The sequence below is a fragment of the Phoca vitulina genome, unplaced genomic scaffold, assembly GCF_004348235.1.
Source record: "Phoca vitulina isolate PV1807 unplaced genomic scaffold, GSC_HSeal_1.0 scaffold23, whole genome shotgun sequence".
NCBI classification, from domain to species: domain Eukaryota; kingdom Metazoa; phylum Chordata; class Mammalia; order Carnivora; family Phocidae; genus Phoca; species Phoca vitulina.
This window is the reverse complement of record NW_022589726.1, coordinates 19,971,460-19,999,140: the sequence shown is the minus strand read 5'-3', so window position 1 is coordinate 19,999,140 and position 27,681 is coordinate 19,971,460. Positions and strand designations below refer to the sequence as shown.

General features: G+C 39.1%; 1 protein-coding gene across 1 annotated transcript in view; it reads left to right on the top strand.

Annotated features, from left to right (window-relative positions):
• TMPRSS12 (transmembrane serine protease 12) overlaps positions 1-26,155 on the top strand; it is a 31,279-nt gene extending 5,124 nt beyond the window's left edge. Inside the window, exons 2-6 of the mRNA XM_032421094.1 lie at positions 3,580-4,093; positions 4,868-5,063; positions 11,380-11,648; positions 23,259-23,401; positions 25,613-26,155. Of these exons, the coding sequence (XP_032276985.1) occupies positions 3,580-4,093; positions 4,868-5,063; positions 11,380-11,648; positions 23,259-23,401; positions 25,613-25,864 (1,374 nt within the window). The 3' untranslated portion in view covers positions 25,865-26,155. The remainder of the gene's footprint in view (positions 1-3,579; positions 4,094-4,867; positions 5,064-11,379; positions 11,649-23,258; positions 23,402-25,612) is intronic.
• Positions 26,156-27,681: the final 1,526 nt, after the last annotated feature.

Below are 27,681 nucleotides of genomic sequence, written 5' to 3'. Positions count from 1 at the left end.
TGAGAAACATTGGTCTGTAGTTTTCTTATGATATCTTTGTATGGTTTTGGTCTTAGGGTAATGCTAGCCTCATAAAATGAGTTAGGAAATTAGCTCACAGTTTCTGTGGGAGTGAGAAACTTGAGTGTGGCTTAGTGGGGTGCCTCTGGCTTATAATCTCTCATGAGGTTGAAATTATGGTGTTAGCCAGAACTGTGGTCTCATCTGAAGGTCTGACCAGGGGGAGATCTGCTTTCCATCCCACTCATGTGGTGTGCTATGATTGGGTTCTTCTTGGGCAGTAAGATAGAGGACTCAGTCCCTCACTGGCTACTGCTGGAGGCCACTCCATAGAGCAACTCACAGCAAGGCAGCCAGCTTCCTTCTGAGCAAGAGAGATAGAGAGAACATCAAAAACAAGTCACAGTCTTTTTATAACCTAATCTTGGAAGGGATAGCCCATCACCTCTGCAACTTTCTATTTGCTAGAAACATGTCACTAAATCCAGCTAACATTAATGGCAGTGGGGAGTGGGGGTGTAATGAGGGTGTGACTACCAGGAGAGGGCTAATTGGAGGTAATTTGGGAGGCTGCCTACCCCCCCCCCCCCGAGGATATTCGTCCACTGATGGGAGCCATCCCACAAAGAAAGGAAGTGACAATACAGGAGAGAAGAGTGAAGATCTAGAAAATGCAGAGGAAATCCAGGCACAGGACCTCTGCAGTTACTGGTCCACTGCATTTTTCAATGCCCTTTCATGACTTGGCTACATGCACCTGTCTTTGATCAGAATATGTCAAAGAAATTTGTTAAATCTCTGTTATCTGTCCCAGTAAGACCTGTCATTTGACCTGCTTTCACATCCATTCCCAATCTGATCATGTGATCATCGCCCCCGCAGAGAATCACACCCCAACTGTATTTCTCCCCTTTCAAGTATCACCTTCCACTAACGTATCTGGGGAACAGAAATCTGTTTGTTGTCTGCCCATGGGTCAGTCCAAGCTGCAACTTGTTCCCTCCACTACCGCCTACCTCTCACCCACTGATTTCTGCACAGCCCTGCCCTGATCTGCTCCCTTTACCATGTGTTACCACCTGTAAGCCCCAATTAATAGCCTCCTTTGATTTAATGCTGTCAACCATGATGACCTCTGAGAGATGATATGAGCACGGCAGCTGTCCTGTTGCCGACCCCTGCTTTAATTCCCCATCATGTGACCAACCGCCTAGACTACCACAGCCCACACTGTTCCCTTGTCCCCGAGGATGTGGGGTTAACAGAAGCAACCTTCAGCACAGCTCAGGATAGCAACGATAAAACAATTTAAAACCAAACATTAGACATCACTGTTCTTAAAAAGCCTGGGTCAACCTAACCCTGTGAAACTCTCATAGATCTCTTTCTGGCTCAGGCCTGGCCTTCTGCCATGTTGTTGGGCTGCCTGCTTCTCTCCTCCCTCTTCCCCAGCTTCCTTTGCACACTGAAAAATTTCTCTTCAGTTACACTGAGCAGTAAATGCCCTTACCCCTAAGTAGGAAGCAGGTTCAAGGCTTACTCCTGCATATCTAAAAACCATATTAAATGACTCTGCTAAAGGGAAGAAGGGCACACATAGTTGATTCTGGACTCAAAACAGAATCAAATCAAATACAAAACCAGGAAGACGCCTTTAACTTAATTTTTTCTCTTACATATCCTGATGGAAAATTTTTTTTTTTTGAAGATTTTATTTATTTATTTGACAGAGAGAGAGAGAGTACAAGCAGGGGGAGTGGGAGAGGGAGAAGCAGGCCTCCCACCGAGCAGGGAGCCCGATGCGGGGCTCGATCCCAGGACCCTGGGATCATGACCTGAGCCGAAGGCAGACGCTTAACGACTGAGCCACCCAGGTGCCCCCTGATGGAAAATTTTAAGGCATGGCTTCTCTCTTTTGTCTCTATAGTAGAAAACAGTAAAAACAATAGTAAGATTATACACACACACTACATTACTATTACTGTGAGGGTTAATTTTATGTATCAGCTTGACTAAAGTATGCCCAGATAGCTGGTAAAATTTTATTTCTGGGTGTGTCTGTAAGAGTGTTTCTGTTCAGAGATTAGCATTAAATCCAAAGACGGAGGGAAAGAAGATCTGCCCTCACCAATGTATACACATGTTATTCAATACAGTCCACTGAGGGCCCAGATAGAACAGTAAGACAGAGGATGGGTAAATTCTCCCTTTCACCTTGATGTGGAACGTCCATCTCTCCTGTCTTCCCACATCAGAGCTCCTGGTTCTCAGCACTTCCGATTGGGACTGACTGAAACTACTGGTTTTCCAAGTTCTTCGGGTTGCAGATGGCATATCGTGGGACTTCTCAGCCTCCTTAATTGCATGAGCCAGTTTCCATAGTAAGTATCTTATATATCTCTACGTAGCCTATTGGTTCTGTTTCTCTGGAGAAACGGATAAATATCCATGCCTTTGTTTATGCTGCACCTTTAGCCTGGCTGGTCTTCACTACATCTCCTTCCTCTTCTTGATCTTCCCCCTCAGTCTAGGCCCAGCTCACAACCCCCTCCTTGGGGGAAACTTCCCAGACTGCCACAGCCCACACCAATCCCTTGTGTCTGAATTTGTATTAGGTTTAGGTGTCATGGTTTATTTCTTTGTTCCCCAAGTAATTTTCTCTGCTAGCCAAGTTATAATGTTCCCTGGGTTAGAGGGCCAGGTCTCTCTCTCTCTCTCTTTTTTTTTTTGGGGGGGGGGGGGGGGGCAGAGGATGGGGGAGAGAATCCTTTTTTTTTTTCTTTTTTTTGAAGATTTTATTTATTTGTTTGACAGAGAGAGACACGGCGAGAGAGGGAACACAAGCAGGGGGAGTGGGAGAGGGAGAAGCAGGCTTCCTGCCAAGCAGGGAGCCGGATGCAAGACTCCATCCCAGGACCCTGGGATCATGACCTGAGCCCAAAGCAGACGCTCAACGACTGAGCCACCCAGGCGCCCCTGAGGGAGAGAATCTTAAGCAGGCTCTACTCCCTGCCCAGAGCCCAAAGCGGGGCTCCATCTCACAACCCTGAGATCATGACCTGGGCAGAAAATGAGTTGGATGCCTAACCCATTGAACCACCCAGGTGCCTCAAGGGGGCCAGGTCTTAACACCCCTCCTGTGATGTGGTATTTATTTCAGCATGGGTGCATAGTGTGAGGTTAATACCTACTTGTTCAATAGATCAATTAACTGGAGCCACTTATCCTTGTCCTCTCCCCACAGTGTTTGGAATGTCAAAGGGCATCTCAGGGGTTCTGGGAGGGGCCAGGAATAATTCATCTCTCAGGCTAGGGACTGAAGGGGGAGAAAAAGAGAGCGCAAAAGAGCTAGAGCGCATGCAGTTACCATCAGTCAGCTTTTGTCCTTAACTTTGCAGGTCCTTCAATTTGATTTTATCAGCTCACCCTGAGGTGACGGGCTGAAGACAAACTACTACAAAACAATAACGAGATGGATCTCTATCACAGAATCTGGGTTCCTGGGCGCCTATCTCATCTCAGATCCCAACCTCTGCACTTGCTTTGTCTTCTGCTTTCTGTCTCCCCTCCCCAGCTTAGGTGCCTCGGTTTAGATGCCCTGACTTCTGGAAGCCTTCCAGGCCCTACAAGTCTGAGCTAGCAGGGCCCAGCGGCTCTGCATCCCCTCCCCGCACAAACGCCCAGCTGCACTGTACGGGCCTGCGGCTCCGGCCCGGGAACGAGCACCCTGACGCCGGCCCGGCGCACGACTCCTCGCGCACCCGCCGAGTGGCCGCCGCCGAGGATACCGCCCACAGGCCACACGCATCCGGGCAACTGGGCCAGCCCCCCAGGCCTCCCCCCCCCGCGCCCCCGGCTTCCTCCGCGAGCTTGGCCCTCGCGCGCCGCACGCGCGCCCGCACACGTCGTCTCCTGGGCGGCGCCCCGCGGCCCCGGCCGCCGGCCCATGCCTGCCGCCATCTTGCCCCGCAGGGGTTCCCAAATGGGGCTGCGGCTCCTGAGCGCCGCGCTGCTGGTCGTGGGGAGCGCTCTCCCGGACTCCGGACTCGACTCACTTTCCGGAAGGACTGGGCGCAGCTCCTGGCGGGAGCAGGCCGGTGCACCGGGGTGGCGGGAGGCTGGGCAAGCGAGGCGGAAGGCGCTCCAGGCCCTGGAGGAGGGAGCGGAGGCCGCAGAGGGCAGTATCCATTCACTCCTCTTTCAGCAGCCTCCCGTGCGTGCTCCCCACTTCTGTAGTGTTTGAATTTGGGTCCCTCCTTTTCTGCTGTCCCAACTGCCTTTAAAATGTACAGACCTACGCAGTCCGATTAATTATGACGGTGTCGTAGTCCTTGTAGCAAAAATGCCATACGCTTGTGGAGCGCAGCCCTGTATGCTCAAAACATGGAGGTTTGTCATTCCCATTTTAAAGATTAATAATTCAGTGGAATTCAGAGTTGAAAAGGCTCGTAGGTGACCTTGTCCTACTACACTTGAGAAAAATTCACCCAGCAAGTCAAATGGCGACTATTAGAACTTGTAGCCTTTGATTCACCAGTCCCAGGCTTTTTAATTGCCATTTTGCACAGGCAACAACGTGATACCTGGTCAGAGAAACTTACCTCATTTTTATATTTTGGGGGAATAGAGTTTTAAAATTAACGAACTGTGTTGATTTAATGCCTTTCTATTTGTAGTGATCATTTAAGGCATGTTTGTCTTAACTCTCCTTTAAGATTTTTTTTTCAAAATATGGGCATGCCTTAGGTATACAGATTGCTTTATCTGTTTTTTAAATAGGAATCTAAACGATTATATTAGTATGTTAAGATTAGGAATACATATCATTAGATGTTCAGTACAAATAATATATGATTTTTATTTTTAGATTGTGGGACAGCACCACTTGCAGATGCATTGGAAGGGTCTCGGATAATAGGCGGCACAACAGCTCAAACTGGCGCATGGCCATGGGTAGTTAGCCTGCAGATTCAATCAGGCAAAATTCTGGCTCATATATGTGGGGGAAGCTTAGTGAAAAATAAGTGGGTCCTCACAGCTGCCCACTGCACTAAGGACACTAGGTATGTATTCAGAACACAACTCCTATTTTATTCTCTTGGGGGATATTTTGAAGTAGTAGAGGACCATTTAATTTCAGCCATGTTCAGTTAAGCTGTGTGTTTACAAGTAACCATAATGCTTTACACTAGCACACTGTTTGTTGAAATGAATCCTGTAAATCAGAGGTCGACATACTTTCTGTAAAGACAGTAAAAATGTTAAGGACTCTGTCACAACAACTCAACCCTGCCACTATAGAACCAAAGTGGCCATAGACAATACAATTGAATAAGTGCGCTGTGATCCAATAAAACTTTATGAACACAGAAATTTGAACAAAATATTTTTTGGGTGTTTTTTTTTTTTTCCCAGCCATCTAAGAGTATAAAAAACTTTTTTTTTTTTTGCTCATGGGCTATACAAAAATAGACAGGTCAGATTTGGCCTTTGGGTTGGAATTTGTCAGACTGTTTTAAATAATGACGATTTCTTTAGCTTTTAAAATTATATTGTAACCATGTGTTTTTCTTTCTCACCATTGGATCATGAGTGCTTTTTTTTAAAGAATTTATTTATTTATTTGAGAGAGAGAGAGCATGAGTGAGGGGAGGGGCAGAGGGAGAGGCAGGCAGACTCCCTGCTGAGCAGAGAGAGGGATGCAGGGCTTGATCCCAGGACCCCAAGATCCCAAGATCATGACCTGAGCTAAAGGCAGACACTTAACTCACTGAGCCACCCAGGCACCCCTGGATCATTAGTTTTGAAAAACAAGGGCTACATGTTTTATTTTGTATTCCTTGGACTAATATAGGACTTGGCCTACTTAATAAAAGACATAATAAATGTTTACTGATTCTGTGGATGATGTCAGTCTTAGAGAAATAGGACTTACCACAGTCAGAATAGAACTTTATGACCCTCCTAATCATTTAATATGAAGTTCTAAGAAAAATCCTTTGGGAAACCATGGTACCTGTCTTTAATTTTTAAGAGAACAGCTCTCTTAGAGAAGAATGAAAAGTCTTTAAGAGGAACTAACAACTTAAATATTCAATTGAGGGTGGGTGCCTGGGTGGCTCAGTTGTTAAGTGTCTGCCTTCGGCTCAGGTCATGATCCCAGAGTCCTGGGATCGAGTCCCACATTGGGCTTCCTGCTCAGCCGGAAGCCTGCTTCTCCCTCTCCCATTCCCCCTGCTTGTGTTCCCTCTCTCGCTGTCTCTCTGTCAAATAAATAAATAAAATCTTTAAAAAAAAAATTCAATTGAGGGCAACTGACCTGATGGAGTACATAAGGTTTTAGTCTATATACTACATTTTTGAAAGTAAGCTCTTCACCAACATGGGGCTTGAACTCATGACCCTGAGACCAAGAGCCTCATGCTCTACCAACTGTGCAAGCCAAGCACCCCTGTATACATTTTTCAACCATAAACTGACCTTCTGAGGAATAGAGGTAGAAAAATAATAAGATACTAAGGTATAAACCAAGGGTATAGAAAGAGATCTAGAAGAAAAGTTTCAGATTTAGGATCAATTCTGTTCTTTCAGGGGTGTTTTACAATGCTTGTATAGCATGCTGTTTTTTATTTTATTATTTTATTTTTTTAGGTAGAATCCATACCAACATGAGACTTGAAGTCATGACCCCAGGATCAAGAGTCCTACGCTCCACTGACTGAGCCAGCCAGGCACCCTTAACATGCTATCTTTATTTTATTTTAAGATTTTATTTATTTGAGAAAGAGAGCACAGAGGTATAAATAGACTGCCCACTGAGCAAGGAGCCTGGTGCAGGACTCAATCCCAGGACCCTGGGATCATGACCTGAGCCAAAGGCGGACGCTTAACCAACTGAGCCACCCAGGTGTCCCAGACTTAAGCATTCTTATGTACCTTGCTCATGGCTGGAGAGCAACAAAATCAGGGATCAAATCCAGGTTTGCCAGAATGAAAACCCACACATATAACTACAACTATACCATATGGCTCTCTACTTGAAACATCTCTTGTGATGATGGACTGCTACCTTGGGAAGAATATCATTTCATTTTCAGACAGCTTTAATGCTTAGGAAGCTTTTCTTATGTTGAAATAAGTGTCTTGGTTTTTTTTTTATCTGCTCTCAAGCCATATTTATATGTAACCCAATTCCTCTTCCAAGCATTTGAAGATAATGTCATATTCCACTTAACATTTCTCAAGACTAAATCTTATTAATGTTTTACTCCTTTACTCAACATTTACTGAATGTATGTTATATGCTAGGGACTGGTCTAGGTGCTGAAGCAGTAGACAGTACTGAGGCATATTCTCTACTTTTCAGGAGCATCCTGTCAGAGGACTAACTTTGCCATATTCTGTTCCAGTCCCCCTCATTTCTTAAACCTTGCACCATCAACTATCCCTTTTTCCTTCTTAGAACAACCATTTATCAAAGACTTGCTCTGAGATTAGGTACTAAGGACATTACATATAATTCTGTGTTAAAAAAAAAAAAAAAAAAAAAAGCCCTGCGGTGCTTGGGTGGCTCAGTCGGTTAAGCATCTGCCTTCAGCTCTGGTCATGATTCCCAGGGTCCTGGGATCGAGCCCCACTTCGGGCTCACTGCTCAGCAGTAAATCTATTTCTCCTTCTCCTTCCGCCCCTCCACCTCCACTCTCTCTCAAATAAATAAAATCCCTAAAAAACAAAACAAAAACTCTCCCAGTAACTCTCCGAGATAGCTATTATTATCTCTGTTTCACACTTGAGGAATCCAGAGATGAGGGAGATTTGGTAACTTGCCCAAGATCACACTGCTGTTAAATAGCAGCCCCCTGATCTAAACCTGGTTCTTCAACATATGCTGTTGTATTGTACCTCATTGTCTCTAGTATTTTTCAATCTTCTCTCTGGTTTCTTCCCTACAACCTTTCAACGAACCCTACCGTTTCCTTTCTTCCCTTCCTTTTGGGAAACTCCCTTTTGCTTCATCTGCATTGACTTATAAAATGCCAATTGCAGTCTGATTTCAGTGCTCAGAACACACTATTAAAAATCCACCTCCATGCCAAATCCAATGACCTCTTCTCAGTCCCCATCCTATTTGATCTTTATAACATGTGACAAAGTTGACCACTGTTCTCCTTGAAGCTATCTATCTCTTTTCTTGATTTCTAAGTCACCTCTAATTTTCTCCTTTTCCTTGATGAGTCTTTGTCATCATCTAATGGCAACATTTTCCACTCCCATCCTCTTGCCTTATCATCTGTACTCTCTCCTAGAGATGTCTCATCTACTTCTATTTCAGTAATCACCATGTGCTGGAAACTCCCAAGTCTCTCCAGCTGAGTCATATTTCTAGCTCCCTACTATACATTTATACTAGAGTCACAGTCTCAACAAGTTGGAAAACGTATCCAAAAATCTTTCCTCTAATCCTGTTCATTTTCTATTCTTTCAGATAACGGCATCACCAACAGCTCCGTTACCCAGGGAATTAGCTCTCTCTGTGCAGTATCTCTTAAATTTGTTTCTTCTCCCAGTGCTCCACACTGATTAGAAAAACTTAACACTATTACACTTACACTTAAACTACTTACGCTTACACTATCATAACTATTCTAATGAGTGTGAAGTGGTATCTCACTCTGGTTTTGATTTGCAATTCTCTAATGACTAGTGATGTTAAGCATCTTTCCATGGGCTTATTGGCCATCTGCATATCTTCTCTGAAGAAATAATTATTCAAATCCTTTGCCCATTTTTAATTGGGATTTTTGTTGAGATATAGGAATGCTTTTAATATTCTTGATATCAATCCCTTATCAAATATGTAATCTGAAAATATTTTCTCTCATTCTGTGGGTTGTCTTTTCACTCTCTTTGATAAGGTCATTTGATGCACAAAAGTTTTTAATTTTGAAGAAGTCCTATTTATTTATTTATTTATTTAATTGTTGGTTACCTATGTTTTTGGTGTCATATCCAAGAAATCATTGCCAAATCCAGTATCATGAAGGTTTTCTCCTGTGTTTTCCTCTAAGAGTTTTTTACTTTTTTTTAAAAAGATTTTATTTATTTATTTGTCAGAGAGAGAGAGAGAACGCAAGCAGGGGGAGTGGCAGGTAGAGGGAGAAGCAGACTCCCTGCCTAGCAAGAAGCCTGGTGCGGGAATTGATCCCAGGACCCTGGGATCATGACCTGAGCCAAAGGCAGATGTTTAACTTACTGAGCCACCCAGCTTCCCTTGTTTTATGTTTATATTTAGGCCTTGACCTATTTTGAGTTAATTTTTGCATATGGTGTAAATGTTCAACTTCATTCTTTTGCATGTACATATACAATTTTGCCAGCACAATTTGTTGAAAAAGCCTGTCCTTTCCCCACTGAATTGTCTTGACACTTTTGTTGAAAATCACTTGAGCCCATATGCAAGGTCGTATTTCTGGGCTCTCTATCCTGTTCCATTGGGGGGTGTGTGTATCTGCCAGTACTACACTATTTTGATTACTGTAACTTTGCTGTAGTTTTGAAGTCTGGAAATGTGAGTCCCCCAATTACATTCTTCTTTTTCAAGATTATTTTGGCTATTTGGAGTCCCTTGACATTCTGTATGAATTTAGGATGGGTTTTTCTATTTCTTCAGAAAATATCATTGAGATTTTTATAGGGATTGCATTGAATCTGTAGATCGCCTTGGGTAGTATTGTCATCTTAACAATATTAACCCTTCCAATCCATGAACATGGGATGTCTTTCCATTTATTCATGTCCTCTTTAATTTCAGCAATGTTTTGCAGTGTTCAGTGTATATAGCCTGTTTTTTAATCTTATGGTCTGATATAAATTGAAGTAAATAAGGAATATAAGTTGAATAAGTTTGGAAAAGAAAAGAAAGATCATTATTTCAAAGTAACTTAAAGCAGTGATTTCTTTGTATACAAAATAGAACTAGGGCTTTAAAATTTTTTGGTAAACTTTCTAGAGGTCACCTAATCCACTTTTAAGATAGCTAAATGTCTTGTATTTCCTTAGGAGAAATTCTAGGAAGTAGAATTGCAAAGTAAAATACAGTGCAACTTGGGGTGCCTTGGTGGCTCAGTCGGTTGAGTGTCCAACTCTTGGTTTTGGCTTGGGTCATGATCTCAGGGTCCTGGGATTGAGCCCCGAGTTGGGCTCTGTGCTCAGCAGGGAGTTTGCTAGCGATTCTTTCTCTCCCTCGCCCTCTGCCCCTCCCCCCGTGCTCACTCTCTCTCAGATAAATAAATCTTTAAGAAAAATACAAGGCAACTTTTATAGACTATTGATACACGCTGCCAAGGAACCTATCTGTTTATACTTTCCACATGAATAAGAGTTCCTTTGTTTTTGTGACTGTTGTTTGTCCTGAGCATTATCATCAAACACACACACACACACACACACACACACACTCATAAAGTTTGGCAATTTGAATAATGAAAAGGAATTTCAGCGTTTGTAAACAATGTATAAAATAAAAGGTCCTCCTTCCCAATCCAATTCCAGATGTAACAACTATTAAATGCTTAAGGTTTTAATTGTTGATTTTGACCCACAAAGGATTTTTTAGTTTGGTTTTTTACTTGTTCTTTCTTTTTTTTTTTTTTTAAGATTGTCAAGACCCATTAGTTGCTTCCTGTTTTATATCAATGCTATCATCACTATGTATTCATCTACATTTTCTTTCTGGTTTAATTTTTATAATTCTCATGCTAATTTAATATCCAAATGCTTCATTCTAAAACCTCAAAATTTACAAAAGTAAAGGGACTAGTTTAGTGAACTCCCATATGCCTATCACCCAGCTTCAAATTATCAACTCATGCCTGATCTTATTTCATCTTTATCCTGACCAACTCCTTCCTTCAATTATTTTGAAGCAAATCTCAGACATATCACTTTATGTATCTTTAAAAGTAAAGACTTTAAAGATTTTATAATAAAAATTTTTTTACATTTAACATTTAATCAATTTCAAGTTTATTTTACTGTTTAGTGCTTTTCAGAGATTTAATTTTATTTCACTTTTCAAACTAGTTAGCTAGGTGTCCCAATACCATTTATTAAATCATTCATTCTTTTGTCCACTGGTAAGAAGTGCTACCTTAATCATATATTAAAATCTCATGTACTCGAATCTGGTTTTGGACCCTCTGTCCCACTGATCTTTTTCTCCTTCATCATGATATTTTGGTTTTTATTTGATGTGACTTCATGTACATGAAAGTAGGATTAAATTTTTGTTATTAATCTAACAGAAAAACAAAAACTAGGAGATTAAGAATATTTACTTAGTTAAATAACATGTTTATAATAACATTTATTCTCTTTCAGAGATCCTTTAATGTGGAGAGTTGTGATTGGAACTAATAGTATAAAAGGGCATCATCCACACTCCAAGAAGATGAAAGTTAAAGCAATCATTATCCATCCAGACTTCAATTTGGAAACTTATGTAAATGATATTGCACTATTTCATTTAAAAAAAGCAGTGAGGTATACTGACTATATTCAGCCTATTTGTCTGCCTTTTGATGTTTTCCAAAAACTGGACCAAAACACAAAGTGTTTTATAAGCGGCTGGGGAAGAACAGAAGAAGGAGGTAATTATAGTCTGAATTTTATTTATACATTTTTCCTGATTATTGGAGAGGGTGAACCCTTTTATATATTCATCTCTTTGTATCATGAATTTGAGCAGTAGGTCTTTACAAACCATTGAAAAATAAATGTTTTTTCTTGTATTTTTTCTTCCTTGTAGGAAAGAGAAAATTATCAAAAAAAGAAAGAAAGAAAGAGAAAATTATCTTCCAAAGCAGAAATAGAGACTTTCTCTGGTTATGCATGCTAAGATACTTGAACCTCTAAACATTCTCAGAGAGAATGATGATTCTAAGTGTTTTTGTAGTTTCTGAGGTTCATAGGTGATAGAGCCAGCTCTGTAAGAGGATTGCTTATCATAAATAATAAGCTTCTAGCTGTAAGGAATCAAATTTAGTGTCCTTTTAATTTAATACCCTGTTTAATATCAAACAGGTTGAGTGCCATATATTTTCTTTAGTTGTACAAATGAGCACTAATTATTGATTGGTTGAACTATTATGAACTATCAACAAATAAATGTAGAAAATAGTCTCTGCCTTTGGTTCTAAAAATAGTTACCATTTGGGAGCATTCACCATGTTTTAGGTCCTTTTCTAAATATACTATTTTATCTTATCTTCAAAATATTCCTACTAGGAAGTTTATGTCATTATTCCTATTTAACAGACCAGGAATTGTGGATCTTAGAGGTTAAGAAGCTAGAACACAAATCTAGGTCTTCTTTATTTCTACAGCCTGAATGTCTAAGTACTGCATTAAGTACAAACTGTTCTTGATGGAATCAAAGTCTAGTGAGATCAAGTGCTGAGACTCTTTTTTCTATTCCTTACAGAAATTAGCCATTTAAATATGTGTAGAGGGGTGCCTGGGTGGCTCAGTTGATTGGGCATCCAACTCTTGATTTTGGTTCAGGTCATGATCTCAGGATCCTGGGATGGAGCCCCGCATCAGTCTCCCCACTGGGATTCTCTCTCTCTCTCTCTCTCTCCCCCTCCTCTCTCTAGGATGGATGAACAAATCTTTGGAACAAAAAAAATGTTTAGATTAGGGGCACCTGGCTGGCTCAGTCCAAAGAGCATGCAACTCTTGATCGTGGAGTTGTGAAATTCGAGACCCACGTTGGGTGTAGAGATTACATACATACATACATACATACATTTTTAAAAAACCAACTTTTAAAATAATTAAATAAGTGTAGATTATTTAGATATGATACAGATAAATGTATGAAAGATCTGTGAATTATTACTTTTTTTTCCTCTGTGAATACCGTTTAAACAAGTTAAGAAAGCAACATGTGTAGGGAAAAGAGTATGGGCTTTAGAATCACAGACCTAAGCCTGAATCTCAGCCCTGCAACGTACTTAACTGCACTTAACGACTGAGCCACCCAGGCGCCCCAAGTTATTGACTCTTTAACAACAATTAGGACAACAATGATCAGAGTAGCTTCCATTTATTCAGGGCTAGGTACTTAATAAAATACTAAGCACCTTAATGAATTTCTCATTTAATGCCCCCAGTAACACTATGAGAAGTACTATGACATGGATAAATAAACAGATATAAAGAGGTTAAGTGAGGGACACCTAGGTGGCTCAGTTGGTTAAGCATCTGCCTTCAGCTCAGGTCATGATCCCAGGGTCCTGGAATTAAGTCCTGCATCAGGCTCCTTGCTCAGCAAGTAAATAAAATCTCCTTGCTCTGACAAGTAAATAAAATCTTTAAAAATAAATAAATAAATAAAATAAAGAGGTTAAGTAAGCTGCCCTAAATTACACAGCTAAGTGAGGGGTAAAAATTCAATCCCGGGTTGGCCTGCCTCAAACTCATGTTTCCACTATATCGTATCATCTTTCACACTGTCATACATTTTCATGATCTGTAAGATGAGAGCAGTAATACCTGTCAGAGAGCTGTTTATTTTTTTTTTTTAAAGATTTTATTTATTTATTTGACAGAGAGACACAGCGAGAGAGGGAACACAAGCAGGGGGAGTGGGAGAGGGAGAAGCAGGCTCCCCGCTGAGCAGGGAGCCCAATGCGGGGCTCGATCCCAGGACCCTGGGATCATGACCTGAGCCGAAGGCAGACGCTTACCAGCTGAACCACCCAGGTGCCCCTGTCAGAGAGCTGTTTTAAGGATTAAGTTGGCTCTCCAGCAACATGGTAGATTACATGCACACACCAACCTTCCCAGTGAATACTATTTTTTAAAATTTTTTTTAAAGATTTTTTTTTTATTTGTCAGAGAGAGCACAAGCAGGGGGAGCAGCAGGCAGAGAGAGAAGCAGGCTCCCCGCTGAGCAGGGAGCCCAACGCAGGACTCAATCCCAGGACCCTGGGATCATGACCTGAGCCGAAGGCAGACGCTTAACTGACTGAGCCACCCAGGCGCCCCCCAGTGAAAACTATTAAGAGAGAAAATACACAGGTCAAGGACTGAGTGTGAAGATGGGAACTTAGGTAACTGAAGCACTGAAGTTGGCTTTTATCTTGAGGGTATTTGCCAGTGGTAACATTGCATATGAATTTCTGTGGTCTCATGGGCCTTGAGAGGGTTGAAGAACAAAGCCTGCTCAAGTGTGTGGGTGGAGATTCTCATAAAGCTGGAGCCAGAGAGCTATACTCCCACCATATAGTTCATCTATACATAGTTCACTTTAACTATGATATAGGCAGGTTGAAAATAAAAGGATGGGAAAAATATATCATGGCAACATTCATCAAAAGACAACTGGAATAGAAAAAAAGAAAAGAAAGCAGGAATGGCTACATTAATATCAGATAAAGTAGATTTAAGAGCAAATAAAACTATTAGGGACAGTGAGGAACATAACAATGATATAAAGGTAAATCCAGGGCGCCTGGGTGGCTCAGTTGGTTAAGCGACTGCCTTTGGCTCAGGTCATGATCCTGGAGTCCCGGGACCGAATCCCGCATCGGGCTCCCTGCTGAGCAGGGAGTCTGCTTCTCCCTCTGACCCTACCCTCTCTCGTGTTCTCTCTCTCAAATTAATAAATAAAATCTTAAAAAAAAAAGGTAAATCCACAAGAGACATAGCAATCCTAAATGTGTATGTACCAAACACCAGAGATAGTTTCTTTCTTTTTCTTTCTTTCTTTCCTTCTTTCTCTTTCCTTTTCTTTTTCTCTCTTTCTTTCTTTCGATTTATTTTAGAGAGAGATTGCGCACACGCGAGTGGGGGTGGGGCAGAGGGGGAGAGAGAGAGAATCCCAAGCAGACTTTGCGCTGAGCTCTGAGCCTGACACAGGGCTCAGTCCCAGGACCCTGAGATAATGACCTGAGCTGAAACCAAGAGTTGGACGCTTAACCAACTGTGCCACCCAGGCGCCCCCAGAGATACAGTTTCTTAAAAACACACACGTGTACATACATTTATAATATTACCCAGCAATCGCACTCCTGGGCATTTATCCTAGAGAAATGAAAACATATTTCCACACAAAAACCTGTTCACGAATGTTCATAAAAGCTTTATTTATAGTATCCAAAAACTGGGAAAAACTAAATGTCCTTAATTAGGTGAATGATTAAACAAACTGTAGTATATCCTTAACCTGGAATGATACTAAACAGTTAACAGGAATTAGCTATTGATACATGTATCAACTTAGATGGCATTATGCTGGGTGGAAAAAAAAAGCCATTTTCAAAAGACACTTACTGTATGATTCCATTTATATACCATTCTCAAAATGACAAAATTATAGAGATGGAGAACTAATTACTGGTTGCTAGATGTAAAAAAGCTAGGTAGCCTGAGGGAGATCTTTGTCATGGTGAAATAGTTCCGTATCTTAATTGTGGAGGTAATTATAAGAATGTACACATACAATAAAGTGGCACAGAACTACACAAACACACATTGTACCAGTGTCAGTTTCTTGATTTTGATATTGTACTTCAATTACACAGATGTTACCATTGCAGGAAACAGGATAAAGAGTACACTAGACCTCACTGTACTTACTACCTTTGCAACTTCCTGTGACTATAATTATTTTGAAATAAAGTTTATTTTTTAAAAAGAACAAGATATAACTAAAGCATCCTCAACCCCCACCCCCCCCAGGATTTCTAGGAAAACTACTTAATTGAAGGGGGAAAAGGTAGAAATTTTCCCAGAAAACATATAATTACAAATACCACTCATATGGACTTGCTGCCCCAAATTGCTCTGAATAGAAAGACTCAAACTTAGGATTTAGTTTAAATAGGTCATAGACTGTTAAGGTCTCTAGGTGGCTGAGAGAATCAAATGCACATCATTTGTATAGAAACTGAATTTCATCTAAGACCTCAAAAGAATTTCACCTGATAAAGTTTCAATGAAAATGGATTATAATTTTATTTTTTTAAAAGATTTTATTTTATTTATTTGAGAGAGTGAGAGAGAGCACAAGAGAGGGGGTAGGGTCAGAGGGAGAGGCAGACTCCCCGCTGAGCAGGGAGCCCGATGCAGGACTTGATCCCGGGACTGTGGGATCATGACCTGAGCCGAAGGCAGTTGCTTAACCAACTGAGCCACCCAGGTGCCCTGGATTATAATTTTAAAAATCACTAAACACCAAAGCAAATAAGGCATTATGAGTAAGAGTCAGCAGAAACAATAGACATCAAAATAAGACCTGCAAAAATTTCAGATATTGGGATCAAAAATAAAAAGGTGTTTATTACAAGAAATAAAAGATGTGCTTAAAAATATGAATAAAAAGGAGCTATGAAAAAGAACCAATGATAATAATTTAAAAATATAATAATTGAGGGACATCTGGGTGGCTCAGTCAGTTTAGTGTCTGACTCTTGATTTCAGCTCAGGTCATGATCTCAGGATTGTGAGATCAAGCCCCGTGTCAGGGTCCACACTGGGTGTGGAGCCTCCTTAAGATTCTGTCTCTCCCTCTGCCCCTTCCCCTCAGCTGGTGTGTGTGTTCTCTCTAAAAAAAAATTAATAAAAAATATAATAATTGAAATAAACTCAATGGACTAAATTAGTACCAAGTCAGAAAATACTTAGGATTCCCACAGATTAAAATCAACCAAATATCAGCGCACAATCAAAGATCACCAAACAGGGGCACCTTGGTGGCTCAGTCATTAAGCGCCTGCCTTTGGCTCAGGTCAATATCCCAGCGTTCCGGGATCAAGCCCCACATCGGGCTCCAGCCCCGCATCGGGCTCCCTGCTCCACAGGAAACCTGCTTCTCCCTCTCCCACTCCCCCTGCTTGTGTTCCCTCTCTCGCTGTGTTTCTCTCTGTCAAATAAATAAATAAAATCGTAAAAAAAAAAAAATCAAACACATTAGGAGAAAAACCATAATAATGAAAATCAACAGAAATAAAACAACAGATCACCCAAGGATCTCAGATAGTAATATTTTAGGTATAGAATACAAAATAAGTATATGTAAATTGTTTGAAGAAATTAAAAAATAGAATTAGAAATAAGCAATAGACTACCTAGAATGACCAGGCAGATTTAAAAGAGAACCAGGGGTGCCTGGGTGGCTCAGTGGATAAGTGTCTGACTCTTGATTTCAGCTCACAACCCTGAGATCAAGCCTTATGTCAGGGTGGGCAGAAGCCAGGAATACTGCTCATCTTCCTTCAATGCACAGGGTAGTGCTCTCACCCTCTGCAACAAAGAACTATCTGGCCTACAATGTCAATAGTTCTGAGATTGGGAAACCTTGGAATACAATAAAATAGTGTATAATTCATGGAATTAAGTAAAGATACTTAAATATTGGGGGAAAAGCGGTGATCAGAGTTAAAGTGATCTCAGGTCTGTGTATTATTCAGAAGTGTTAAGATACTGATTAACATTAGATTTAAGCATGAATGGTCAAATTTGAATAATAGAAATTAATAGAAATAGGGGATATAACTTGGAATAAGAAACATATGGAATAAGAAAATAAAGACAAAATCTTAATAAAAAATCAAGAAAGGAGAAATAAGCTTAGGAAAAGTGAGAAAAATAGAAAGTATAAAATAAGACCATAGAAACAAGCCCAAATATATCCATAATCACAATAAAGGTTAATGAACCAAACCACTAATTAACAGACAGAAAATCACATTAGGGAGTAGGAAATCCAGCTTACCTAGAGGGATACCTAAAATGTAAGGATATGGAAGGACTGAAGTAAAACAATAGTAAAGAAATATATCAAGTAAATTAAAATTAAAAGAAAGCTAGTATCACTACGCAAATTGCAAACAAAATAGACTTTAAGGCAAAAGATCATTTTTATTTAGAAAAGGTTCAACTCACCAAGAAGATAGAACAGTTCTAGACTTCTGAGCCTGATAAAAAGGACCCAGATAATATTAAGGAAAAATAGAATTGTACAGCAAATGTTTTAACTCCTCTATGATAGTAGAGAATTTAATACAATTCTTTTTATTGTTAGCATATCAAATGGATAAAAACTTAGTAAAGATTTGGAATATTTGAACAACGTAATTAGCCAGCTTGATTTAATAGCCAAATCAGTACACTCAAAAATTTAGAGGCTTTTATCTTTTCAAGTGCAGGTGGAATCTTTATAAAAATTGACCACTTGGGGCACCTGGGTGGCTCAGTTGGTTAAGCGTCCAACTCCTGGTTTTCAGCTCAGGTCATAATCCCATGGGTTATGAGATCAAGGCGTTAAGCTCCGCACTCAGCGGGGAGTCTGCTGGAGACTCTCTCCTTCTGCCCCTCCCCCCACTTGCACAGCACACGCTCTCTCTCAAATAAATAAATCTTAAAAAAAAAAACTGACCACTTATTAGAGGCCATAAAGCAAAACTCCCAAGTTCAAAGATAGGTAATATACAAACTGTGAACTCTGATTATGCTTGATTTACAAAAGGGATGGGCATTTTGGCTGTGACGGCCCATGGGGAAGCTGGCAAATCCTCTCCCCCAGTAAATATAAACTGACAAAGTTGTCAAAAACGATCATTTCAGGGTCCTGGGAATCAGCCAAAGTACACAAAAAATTGAGGAATATTTATCATAAACAGCTAGAAATTTGGGTAAAATGAGGAATCTGTAGCTTCCTTGCTTGTAGGGGCTCCCAACTCCCCTCTCAGATCAGTCAGTACAGTACTTTTAGCAAGGCCGTGAAGAACAGAACCTTGTTGCCAGAGGAGGTGAACTCTATTTGGAAAAGCAGCTGAAAATCCAGGCTAGCAGTTGTCAATAAAAGTATTGGACTCAGCAGCAAGAGACAAATGGGGAAAATCCACAGCTCTACTGGCCTGGGATTATAGTCCTAGATAAGACAGTCAGAAACTTGACAGAAAAATCCCCAAAATGAGAGAGCTATAGAATGGCTCAATACGCTCTCCAAACATTCTTGGCACTAAATTCTAGTGCAGTAACACTAGAAAAAGATGCAAAAACACATATGACTTAGGTAATAACAAAACATTCATTATTCACAGGTGATGTGACTATTTACAATAAAGAATCTATAATACATTGGAATTAAGAGAGTCTAATAAAATGTCCAGATATAAAACCAAAATACCAAAATCTATTTCATTTTTATACACTATCAATGGTTAGGAAATGTAACTTTCCAAGTTAACAGATGTCACACCCACAAGGATGTCTATAATCAAAAGTTAGGAACAAGTGTTGACAAGGATGTGGAGAAACTGGAACCATTATGCATTGCTGGTGGGAATATAAAATGGCATGGGTGTTTTGGAATACAGTTTGTTAGTTCCTCAAAAATTAAATCTATAGTTACCATATGACTCAGAAATTCCACTCCTAGGTATATACCCAAGAGAAATGAAAACACACGTCCACACAAAAACCTGTACTCAAATGCTCATAGCAGTGTTATTCAAAATAGCAAAAACAAAAAACTAAAGATCCATCAACTGATAAATGGATAAACAAAATGTGGTATATTCATACAATGGAATTTTATCTAGCCATTAAAAGGAATGAAGCACTAATACATGCTACAACATTATGCTAAGGGAAATAAGCTCTACCTAACAGCCCACATTATTGCATGATCCCATTTATATGATGAAATGTCCAGAATGGGCAAATCATAGAGACAGAAAGTAATTTAAAGGATTTAAACTATAAACAATGAAATTAAACTATAAGCCAATAACAGAAACCAATAAACTATAAACTAATAACCAATAACTGGAAAATCCAATAATACTTGGAGATTAAACATGAATTGGTTAATAGTATTGTACCAGTGTTAAATTTTCTGATCTTGATAAATGTACTGTGGTTATGTAAGAAAATGTCCCTGTTCTTAAGAAATATACACTATGGGGTGCCTGGATGGCTCAGTCGTTAAGCGTCTGCCTTCAGCTCAGGTCGTGGTCCCGGGGTCCTGGGATGGAGCCCCGCATCGGGCTCCCTGCTCCGCGGGAAGCCTGCTTCTCCCTCTCCCACTCCCCCTGCTTGTGTTCCCTCTCTCACTGTCTCTCTCTCTGTCAATATATAAATAAAATCTTAAAAAAAAAAAAGAAATATACACTAAAGTATTTAAGGATATAGGAGTACAGTGTCTGCCATTCACTCTCAAATGATTCAGAAAAATTTATATACACAGAGTACAAATGATAATGCAAGTATGACAAAAGTCAACAACTGCTGAATTTGAGTAAGAGGTATATTACAGTTCCTTGTACTATTCCTGCTACTTCTCTATAATTTTGAAATTTTATCTAAATAAAAAGTTGCCAAAATAATTACAAAATTTAAAAAAAAATAATAAAGTTAACAGGGGCACCTGGATAGCTCAGTCAGTTAAGCGTCCGACTCTTGATTTTGGCTCAGGTTATGATCTCACGGTCATGAGACTGAGCCCCAAATCAGGCTCCATGCTCAGCAGGGAGTCTGCTTGAGGTTCTCTCTCTCCCTCTCCCTGTCTCTCCCCCTGCCCCCTCCAAAATAAATGAATGAATGAATAATAAATCTTTTTAAAAAACATTAAACAGATGAAACAAAAATACTAAATCTATAGGAGGTGGGCACATGGTTGTTTACTGAGAAATTCTTTCATCTTTGCCTTATGTTTGAAATTTTTCATAACAAAATGCTGGAGAAGAAAGTTAACAGAAGTTAACATTTACAATAATACCAAACTGATTAGGTAGCAAAAAACACATCTAACAGGGGCACCTGGGTGGCTCAGTCGGTTAAGCATCTGCCTTCAGCTCAGGTCATGATCCCAGGATCCTGGGATCGAGCCCCACATCAGGCTCCTTGCTCAGCGGGGAGCCTGCTTCTCCCTCTCTCTCTGCCTGCTGCTCCCCCTGCTTGTGCTGTCAACTAAATAAATATTAAAAAAAAAACAAACACATCTAACAAAAGATTGCAGGCCTTTTATGGAAGAGATCCTAAAACATTTTTAAGACATTAAAGAATACCTAAATAAATGGAATGGTATACTTTATGCTTGAATAGGACAACTCAGTGTCATAAAGATGTCAATTCTTTTTTTTTTTAAAGATTTTATTTATTTATTTGACAGAGAGACACAGCGAGAGAGGAAACACAAGCAGGGGGAGTGGGAGAGGGAGAAGCAGGCTTCCCGCTGAGCAGGGAGCCCGATGCGGGGCTCGATCCCAGGACCCTGGCATCATGACCTGAGCCGAAGGCAGACGCTTAACGACTGAGCCACCCAGGCGCCCCATAAAGATGTCAATTCTATCTGAAAAAACTGAAAACAAAACAGAACAAAAACAAAGATAGGGAATGCTAAGCCCTAACGTGAGTTTTGAGATAGTTAAAAAGCTCATTCTAAAAGACCCAAGAATAGCCAAGACTCCTCCAGAAGAAAAATATGTTAGAGGAGTTGCCATCCAGAAATCATTATTTTAAAGCTATAGTAATTAGTCTGTTATATTTGTGCAAGGATATTCTAAGTGACCAGGCGAACAGAATAGAAAACCAGACATCTAGGGGCGCCTGGGTGGCTCAGTCGTTAAGCGTCTGCCTTCAGCTCAGGTCATGATCCCAGGGTCCTGGGATCGAGCCCCGCATGGCTCCCTGCTCCGCGGGAAGCCTGCTTCTCCCTCTCCCGCTCCCCCTGCTTGTATTCCCTCTCTCGCTGTGTCTCTCTCTGTCAAATAAATAGGTAAAATCTTTAAAAAAAAAGAGAGAAAACCAGACATCTATTTCTCAGCTCTCTGTCTTATTCACTTTGAAAATCTCTAGTTATTTTTAATAGTCTTGCACCAATACCATACTGGTATTAGTATTGTTTAGACTCATAAATTGGGTGGTAGGTTCACAGGTGTTCATTTCATTATTATATTCTATAACTTATATGTTACAAATATTCTTTTATATGCTGCCAGTATTACTTTAATTATTTTTAAATAAAGCACAGAAATGTGGCTGGCCTCTAAGAAGCCTCTATCTAGGAATCTGAACGTCATTAGGACATACTTCATTTCTATTTCCTGTGCCTATTCTTTCTGCATTTGGACTATTTTCTCAGGCTGCCTGTCATAAAGTTCAAATTTGGCTGCAGCTGCTTTGAACTTAAAACTAAGCAGTCATGTGACTACAGTGAACAAGGTTTTCCTCTGGCAGTTCCAGTTAAAATGGTGCTACAGAAGTATTCCAATTGGCTAGACTTACACTTCATACAATACAATACAATACATACTCCCAGACCAATCAGTGTTCTAGGAGAATGGAATTCTAGGAATGGAACAGTTAGGTCATCCGCCCACCTACAGCCAAGGGGACAATGGGGAAGGATGCAGGGCACACAAAATTCTCAGCTACCACATGTGGCGACTGCAACCCTGAGGCTGATAAGATCAGATGCTGCTGTTACAGAAGCTTTTCTATGGATAAATCTTACAATAATTTGTCCAATAGTTCCTGAAGTGTTGCCCTGTATTTTCCTCTCTCTTCAGTAGCAAAGAACCACTTATGTTCAGGAATTAGCAGAGAAGTGAAGGGAGTATATGAATTAAAAATCTGTTTTATTTTCATGTAGACCATCCTTCAAAACTTAGCGTTCTTAGAAAATTTAATAAAAAATTATTCACAACTTAGAACCTAAGATTGATCTCAGCATTTACCTCCTTGGCCCTTGACAATTTTTATATAGCTTTATTTTGTAAAAAGTGTAGATGCTTGGGGCGCCTGGGTGGTACAGTTGGTTGGGCGTCCTACTCTTGGTTTCCACTGGGGTTGTGAGAATGAGCCCCACAGGGGCTCTGCACTCAGCAGAGCGTGTGCTTGAGACTCTCTCTCCCTCTCCCCCCTCCCTCCTCCAAGTAAATAAATAAACCTTAAAAAAAAAAAAAAGTATAGATCCTTTTGAGAGAACTTTAAGAAACAGAGGAAAGAAAGATAACAAAAATAACCTGAAATTCCAACTATCTAGAGATATAGTGGTCATTAACATTTGGCGACCATTCTTCCACAGTCTTCCTAGGCATATACATGTGTATATGGATACAGTTTTACATAACTGTTGAGCCACTTGGGAAAGAAAACCTATTCAACACGAACATTTTATATTACTGTCAAAATGCCTGCTCTTCGAAATCATTTACTGGTATTTTTGTTGTTGTTGTTGTTAACAGGTAATGTTACAGATGTGTTACAGGAAGCAGAAGTGCATTATATCTCTCGAAAGATTTGCGATTCTGAGCAGAGTTATGGGAAAATTATTCCTAACACTTCATTTTGTGCAGGTGATGAAGATGGGATTTTTGATACTTGCAGGGTAAGACCAAATAATTTTCCTTTGAAATATTTTCTAAAGCTAGAAGGAAACTTCAACAAGGTCTTTGATCACTTTCTGGTGAAGTCTTAATTATTAAGTTTATAAATATTGCACTCTTTTTTCTCCTTTTTAACTACAGTCCGACAATCCAAATCCTCTTGCTTTCCTGGTCAAATTTAGACAAAATTTGCCTTGGATTTTTCTTTTTTTTTATTACTACCTCTATTGAGGTATAATTTACATATAAGCAATTCACCCTTATTTAGGGTGTACAACTCAATGGGTTTTTAGTATATTTACAGAGCAGTGCAACCATTATCGTAATCTAATTTTGGAATACTTTTGTCAACCCAAAAAGAAGCCTCGACCCATTACAAATCACTCCCCATTCTCCTCCCACCTGCCCCTAGACCTAAGCAAACACTAAACCCTATATATTTGACTATTCTGGAAATTTCATATGAATAGAATCATTCAATATGTAATCTTTTGTGATTGGCTCCTTTTACTTAATATAATGTTTCCAAGGTTCATCTATATTGTAGCATGTATTAATACTTTATTCATTTTATCGCAGAATAATATTCCATTGTATGGATGTGCCTCATTTTATCCATTCATTAGTTGATGGATATTTGAGCTATTTCCACTTTTTGACTATTATGAATAATGTTGCTATACACATTTGAGTATACATTTTTTATGTGTAGGTAGGTTTTTCTTTCTCTTAGAAATTCCACCTAGGACTGGAATTGCTAGGTCAATGTTTAACATTTTGAAGAACTGCCAAACTCTATTCCAGAGTGGCTGCACTATTTTACATTCCCACCAGCAATATGAAGGCTCCAATTTCTCCACATCCTTGCCTGCACTTGTTGTCTTTTTGATCACAGCCATCCTTGTGTGTATGAAGTGGTATTTCATTGTGGTTTTAATTTGTGTTTCCCTGGTGACTAATGATGTGGAGCATTTTTTCATGTAATTATTGGCCAGCCATTTGTAGATCTTCTTTGGATAAATGTCTATTCAGATCCTTTGCCCATTTTTAAATTGAGTTATTTATCTTTTTATTATTGAGTCATAAGCCTTTTTTATATATTCTAGATACCAGTCCCTTACCAGATATATGGTTAGCAAATTATTCTCTCCCATTCTGTGGTCTCTCTTTTCATTTCCCTAATGTTACCATTTGTAACATAGAAGTTTGTTTTTTCTTAATTTTTATGAAGTCAATTTATCTGGTTTTTTTTTGGTTTCGTCTCTTGTGCTGTTTGAATCTTTTTTCTCTTTTCTTCACTACTTCTAAATATATCAGCACTTCACTCCCGAGCAGTACCCCATACTCTAACGTTGTTCTACTCATTCTGGTTTCTGTAATCCAGGGTTTATCTTTCCAGTGTCCTTTTCCTTAAAAATTTTGCTGAGTAAAACAGTAGAGAATCTAATCTAATTGAATTGCATTCATAAGCAAAACATCCTCATTATCAAAAAATAACTATTCAGTGCCAACCTTACATAGAGAAACTGAAAACACCTTGGAAATACAGTCCTTAGTCTTTAGGTTCTGAAAGCATTATCTCAATGTCCTTGTTGTTTTCAGTGATTTCTTTAGTAATAGTGCTTTGGTGCATTGACAGCCTTGCAGAAACCAGGACAGACATCTGTGATTTGTAATAGAACTGAGAGCCTTAGCTATTTATTCCTGTTACCCTGCACCAGCCAACATTAACACTTAGATGCCACCTCTTTCGAGATGCCAGTTTACTCCTCTAGTTAGCAAACCATGCACACACACCTTAAAGAATCCTTTATCCATCTTAAAGTTACACTTTTCACATACAGCATTAAGCGATAGAAGTATTCTGTTGGTATTTACAGTATTTTGCACACTATTTCCTAAATTACATGTCTCCTGAATAATTGTACTAAAAAATCCAAACAATGTGATTTATACAATTCTGGTTCAAAACAATGCAGATAGGAAGTTTATTCACCAGCTTTATGGCTTCCTCTAAATATTGGGCCAGATGGAATGCCTTCTGTCTGAGTTGGAATATAAAAATGAAAATCTATGGATCTTTAGAACTTGAAGGTATATTAAAAATGTGTATTTATATAAATGTATGATTAATGTGATTAATTTATTCCAGCTTTACTGTTGTTTAAAGACTACTAGAAGCAACTAACAATATTTTGGGACTTTTTTAATAGGGTGATAGTGGTGGACCATTAATGTGCTACTTACCAGAACATAAACGATTTTTTGTAATGGGAATTACCAGTTACGGATATGGCTGTGGTCGAAAAAATTTTCCTGGTGTCTATTGTGGGCCATCCTTCTACCAAAAGTGGCTGACAGATCACCTCTACCAGGCAAGCAATAAAGGCATATTTAACATAAATATTCTACTTGGACAGGTCCTTGTAGCCTCAGGTTCTGTTGTCTTACTAGCAATTCCATAATGAAATTCTGAAGAATCTTTATTTTGCGTTGTGTCCCTCTCCATGTTCTACATAATGAGTATCATTTATTCTTTTGGTAAATAATTGCCCACTTTACAGTTCTCATGTGAATATTTTTTGGAACAAAAGGATTGTGACATATTAAATATGTAATTATAAATTTGGCACTGAATCACATGCTTCTTTAATGTATTTTGATTATTTTTTATGTTATAATCATAATTTCACCTTTGGAATACTTTCCTAGAGTTTGTGTAGAATTTTTAGTTATTAAATATATACCTTATGTATATAAATGCCAAATAATAAAGAGTTTATAATTAAAATGAAAGCTGTTCTTTTGTTAAATTAATCAAAACAATTTCCTTTTAATTTAGATTTTATTTAAAGCCATTTACTTGATTTATATTTTTTAATTATCATCTTGTTTCTGGTTCCAAAGTATACTCGGATAAAGAGTATTTGCCTATTTTTAAAATTCTAATTGAAATAATTTTTAAAATATTAATACTTCCTTCCTTAGGCCAAAAAAGAATGATGGTTCAGACACCACCAAATAATTTACTTCTTAAAAATTTATAATGTGACTTTCTTACAGCTTTTACCTACTTTCTAAACCTATTTTCTTGAAGTTCATGCTCGAATTTTGTATTCCTTGGGCTTTCTGAACTAACTGTAAGGAGAGGTGGCTAAAATGCTCGCTAGGTAAAAGAGGGAATCCAACCTGGGATAAACTTTATGATGACTAATCTATAAATTAAATTATTAAAACAAAAGAACAAGTTGATTGAATTAGTATCTACTATTAATAAATTCACATCTCCTTTGAACTTTGGGAACCCATGTAGTAAAGGAGAAATATTTTTCTCATCCTTGTTTTTATATTCAACTAGCTAAAACCAAGCATTTTGTTTTTGTTGTTATTTTGTTTTGCTTTAACCTAATTTCAGGGTTTAACTGAAAGTAAACATTAGTTTTCCATCTATTAATTCTCTTGGTGAGGGGGATGCCTGGGTGGTTCAGTCGGTTAAGCATCCAACTCTTGATTTCGGCTCAGGTCATAATCTCAGGGTGATGAGACTGAGCCCCACATTGGGCTCCTTGCTGAATGTGGAGCTTGCTTGAGAGTCTCTCTCTCCCTCTGCCCCTCCCCTCTCTATTCGTGCTCTCGGACTTGCCTGCACACACACAAAAATATGTTCGTGCATTCTCTCTTCCTCTCTCAAAAAAAAAAAAGAATTCTCTTAGGGATCATTACTGGTTTAATGCTCAAGAGGTACAAGACTGTGATTTTTATAGTCTTATAAGCAACACTGCTGGGATATTGACTGTTCTTTCTTAAAAGAGACCCTAGGTTATCCATTAACAAGGTCTTATAAGGAATTAGTTGGTAATGCTTGCAAAGCAATCAGCATAATGTATTAGTCTTTTCCTATTTATACTACCTGAGTACCATGCAGATTCACTTGATAGCCTTGAATGTTAATATTAAGGAACTCTTCTAAAATATATTGACAGCAAGCTCTTGCTTTTCACTTCAAAAGAAATGACTAAAAGAGTCTTAATTACTCTTTAGGCGTGTATTTGTAATCAGGCAGGAGCTACTACCAGCAACTTATCTTTTGCCCAGCTTAGATCACTTACTTCAGGAAACTGGAATTCAGTTATGTAACACTTCCTTCCACCAAAACAGACTATTAGAATACAGACTGCACTTTATTTTTAATTTTTTTATTTGAGTATAGTTGACACACAGTAACAAAATGCCAATAAATACATACCTATCAATAATTACTTTAAATGTAAATGGACTTAAT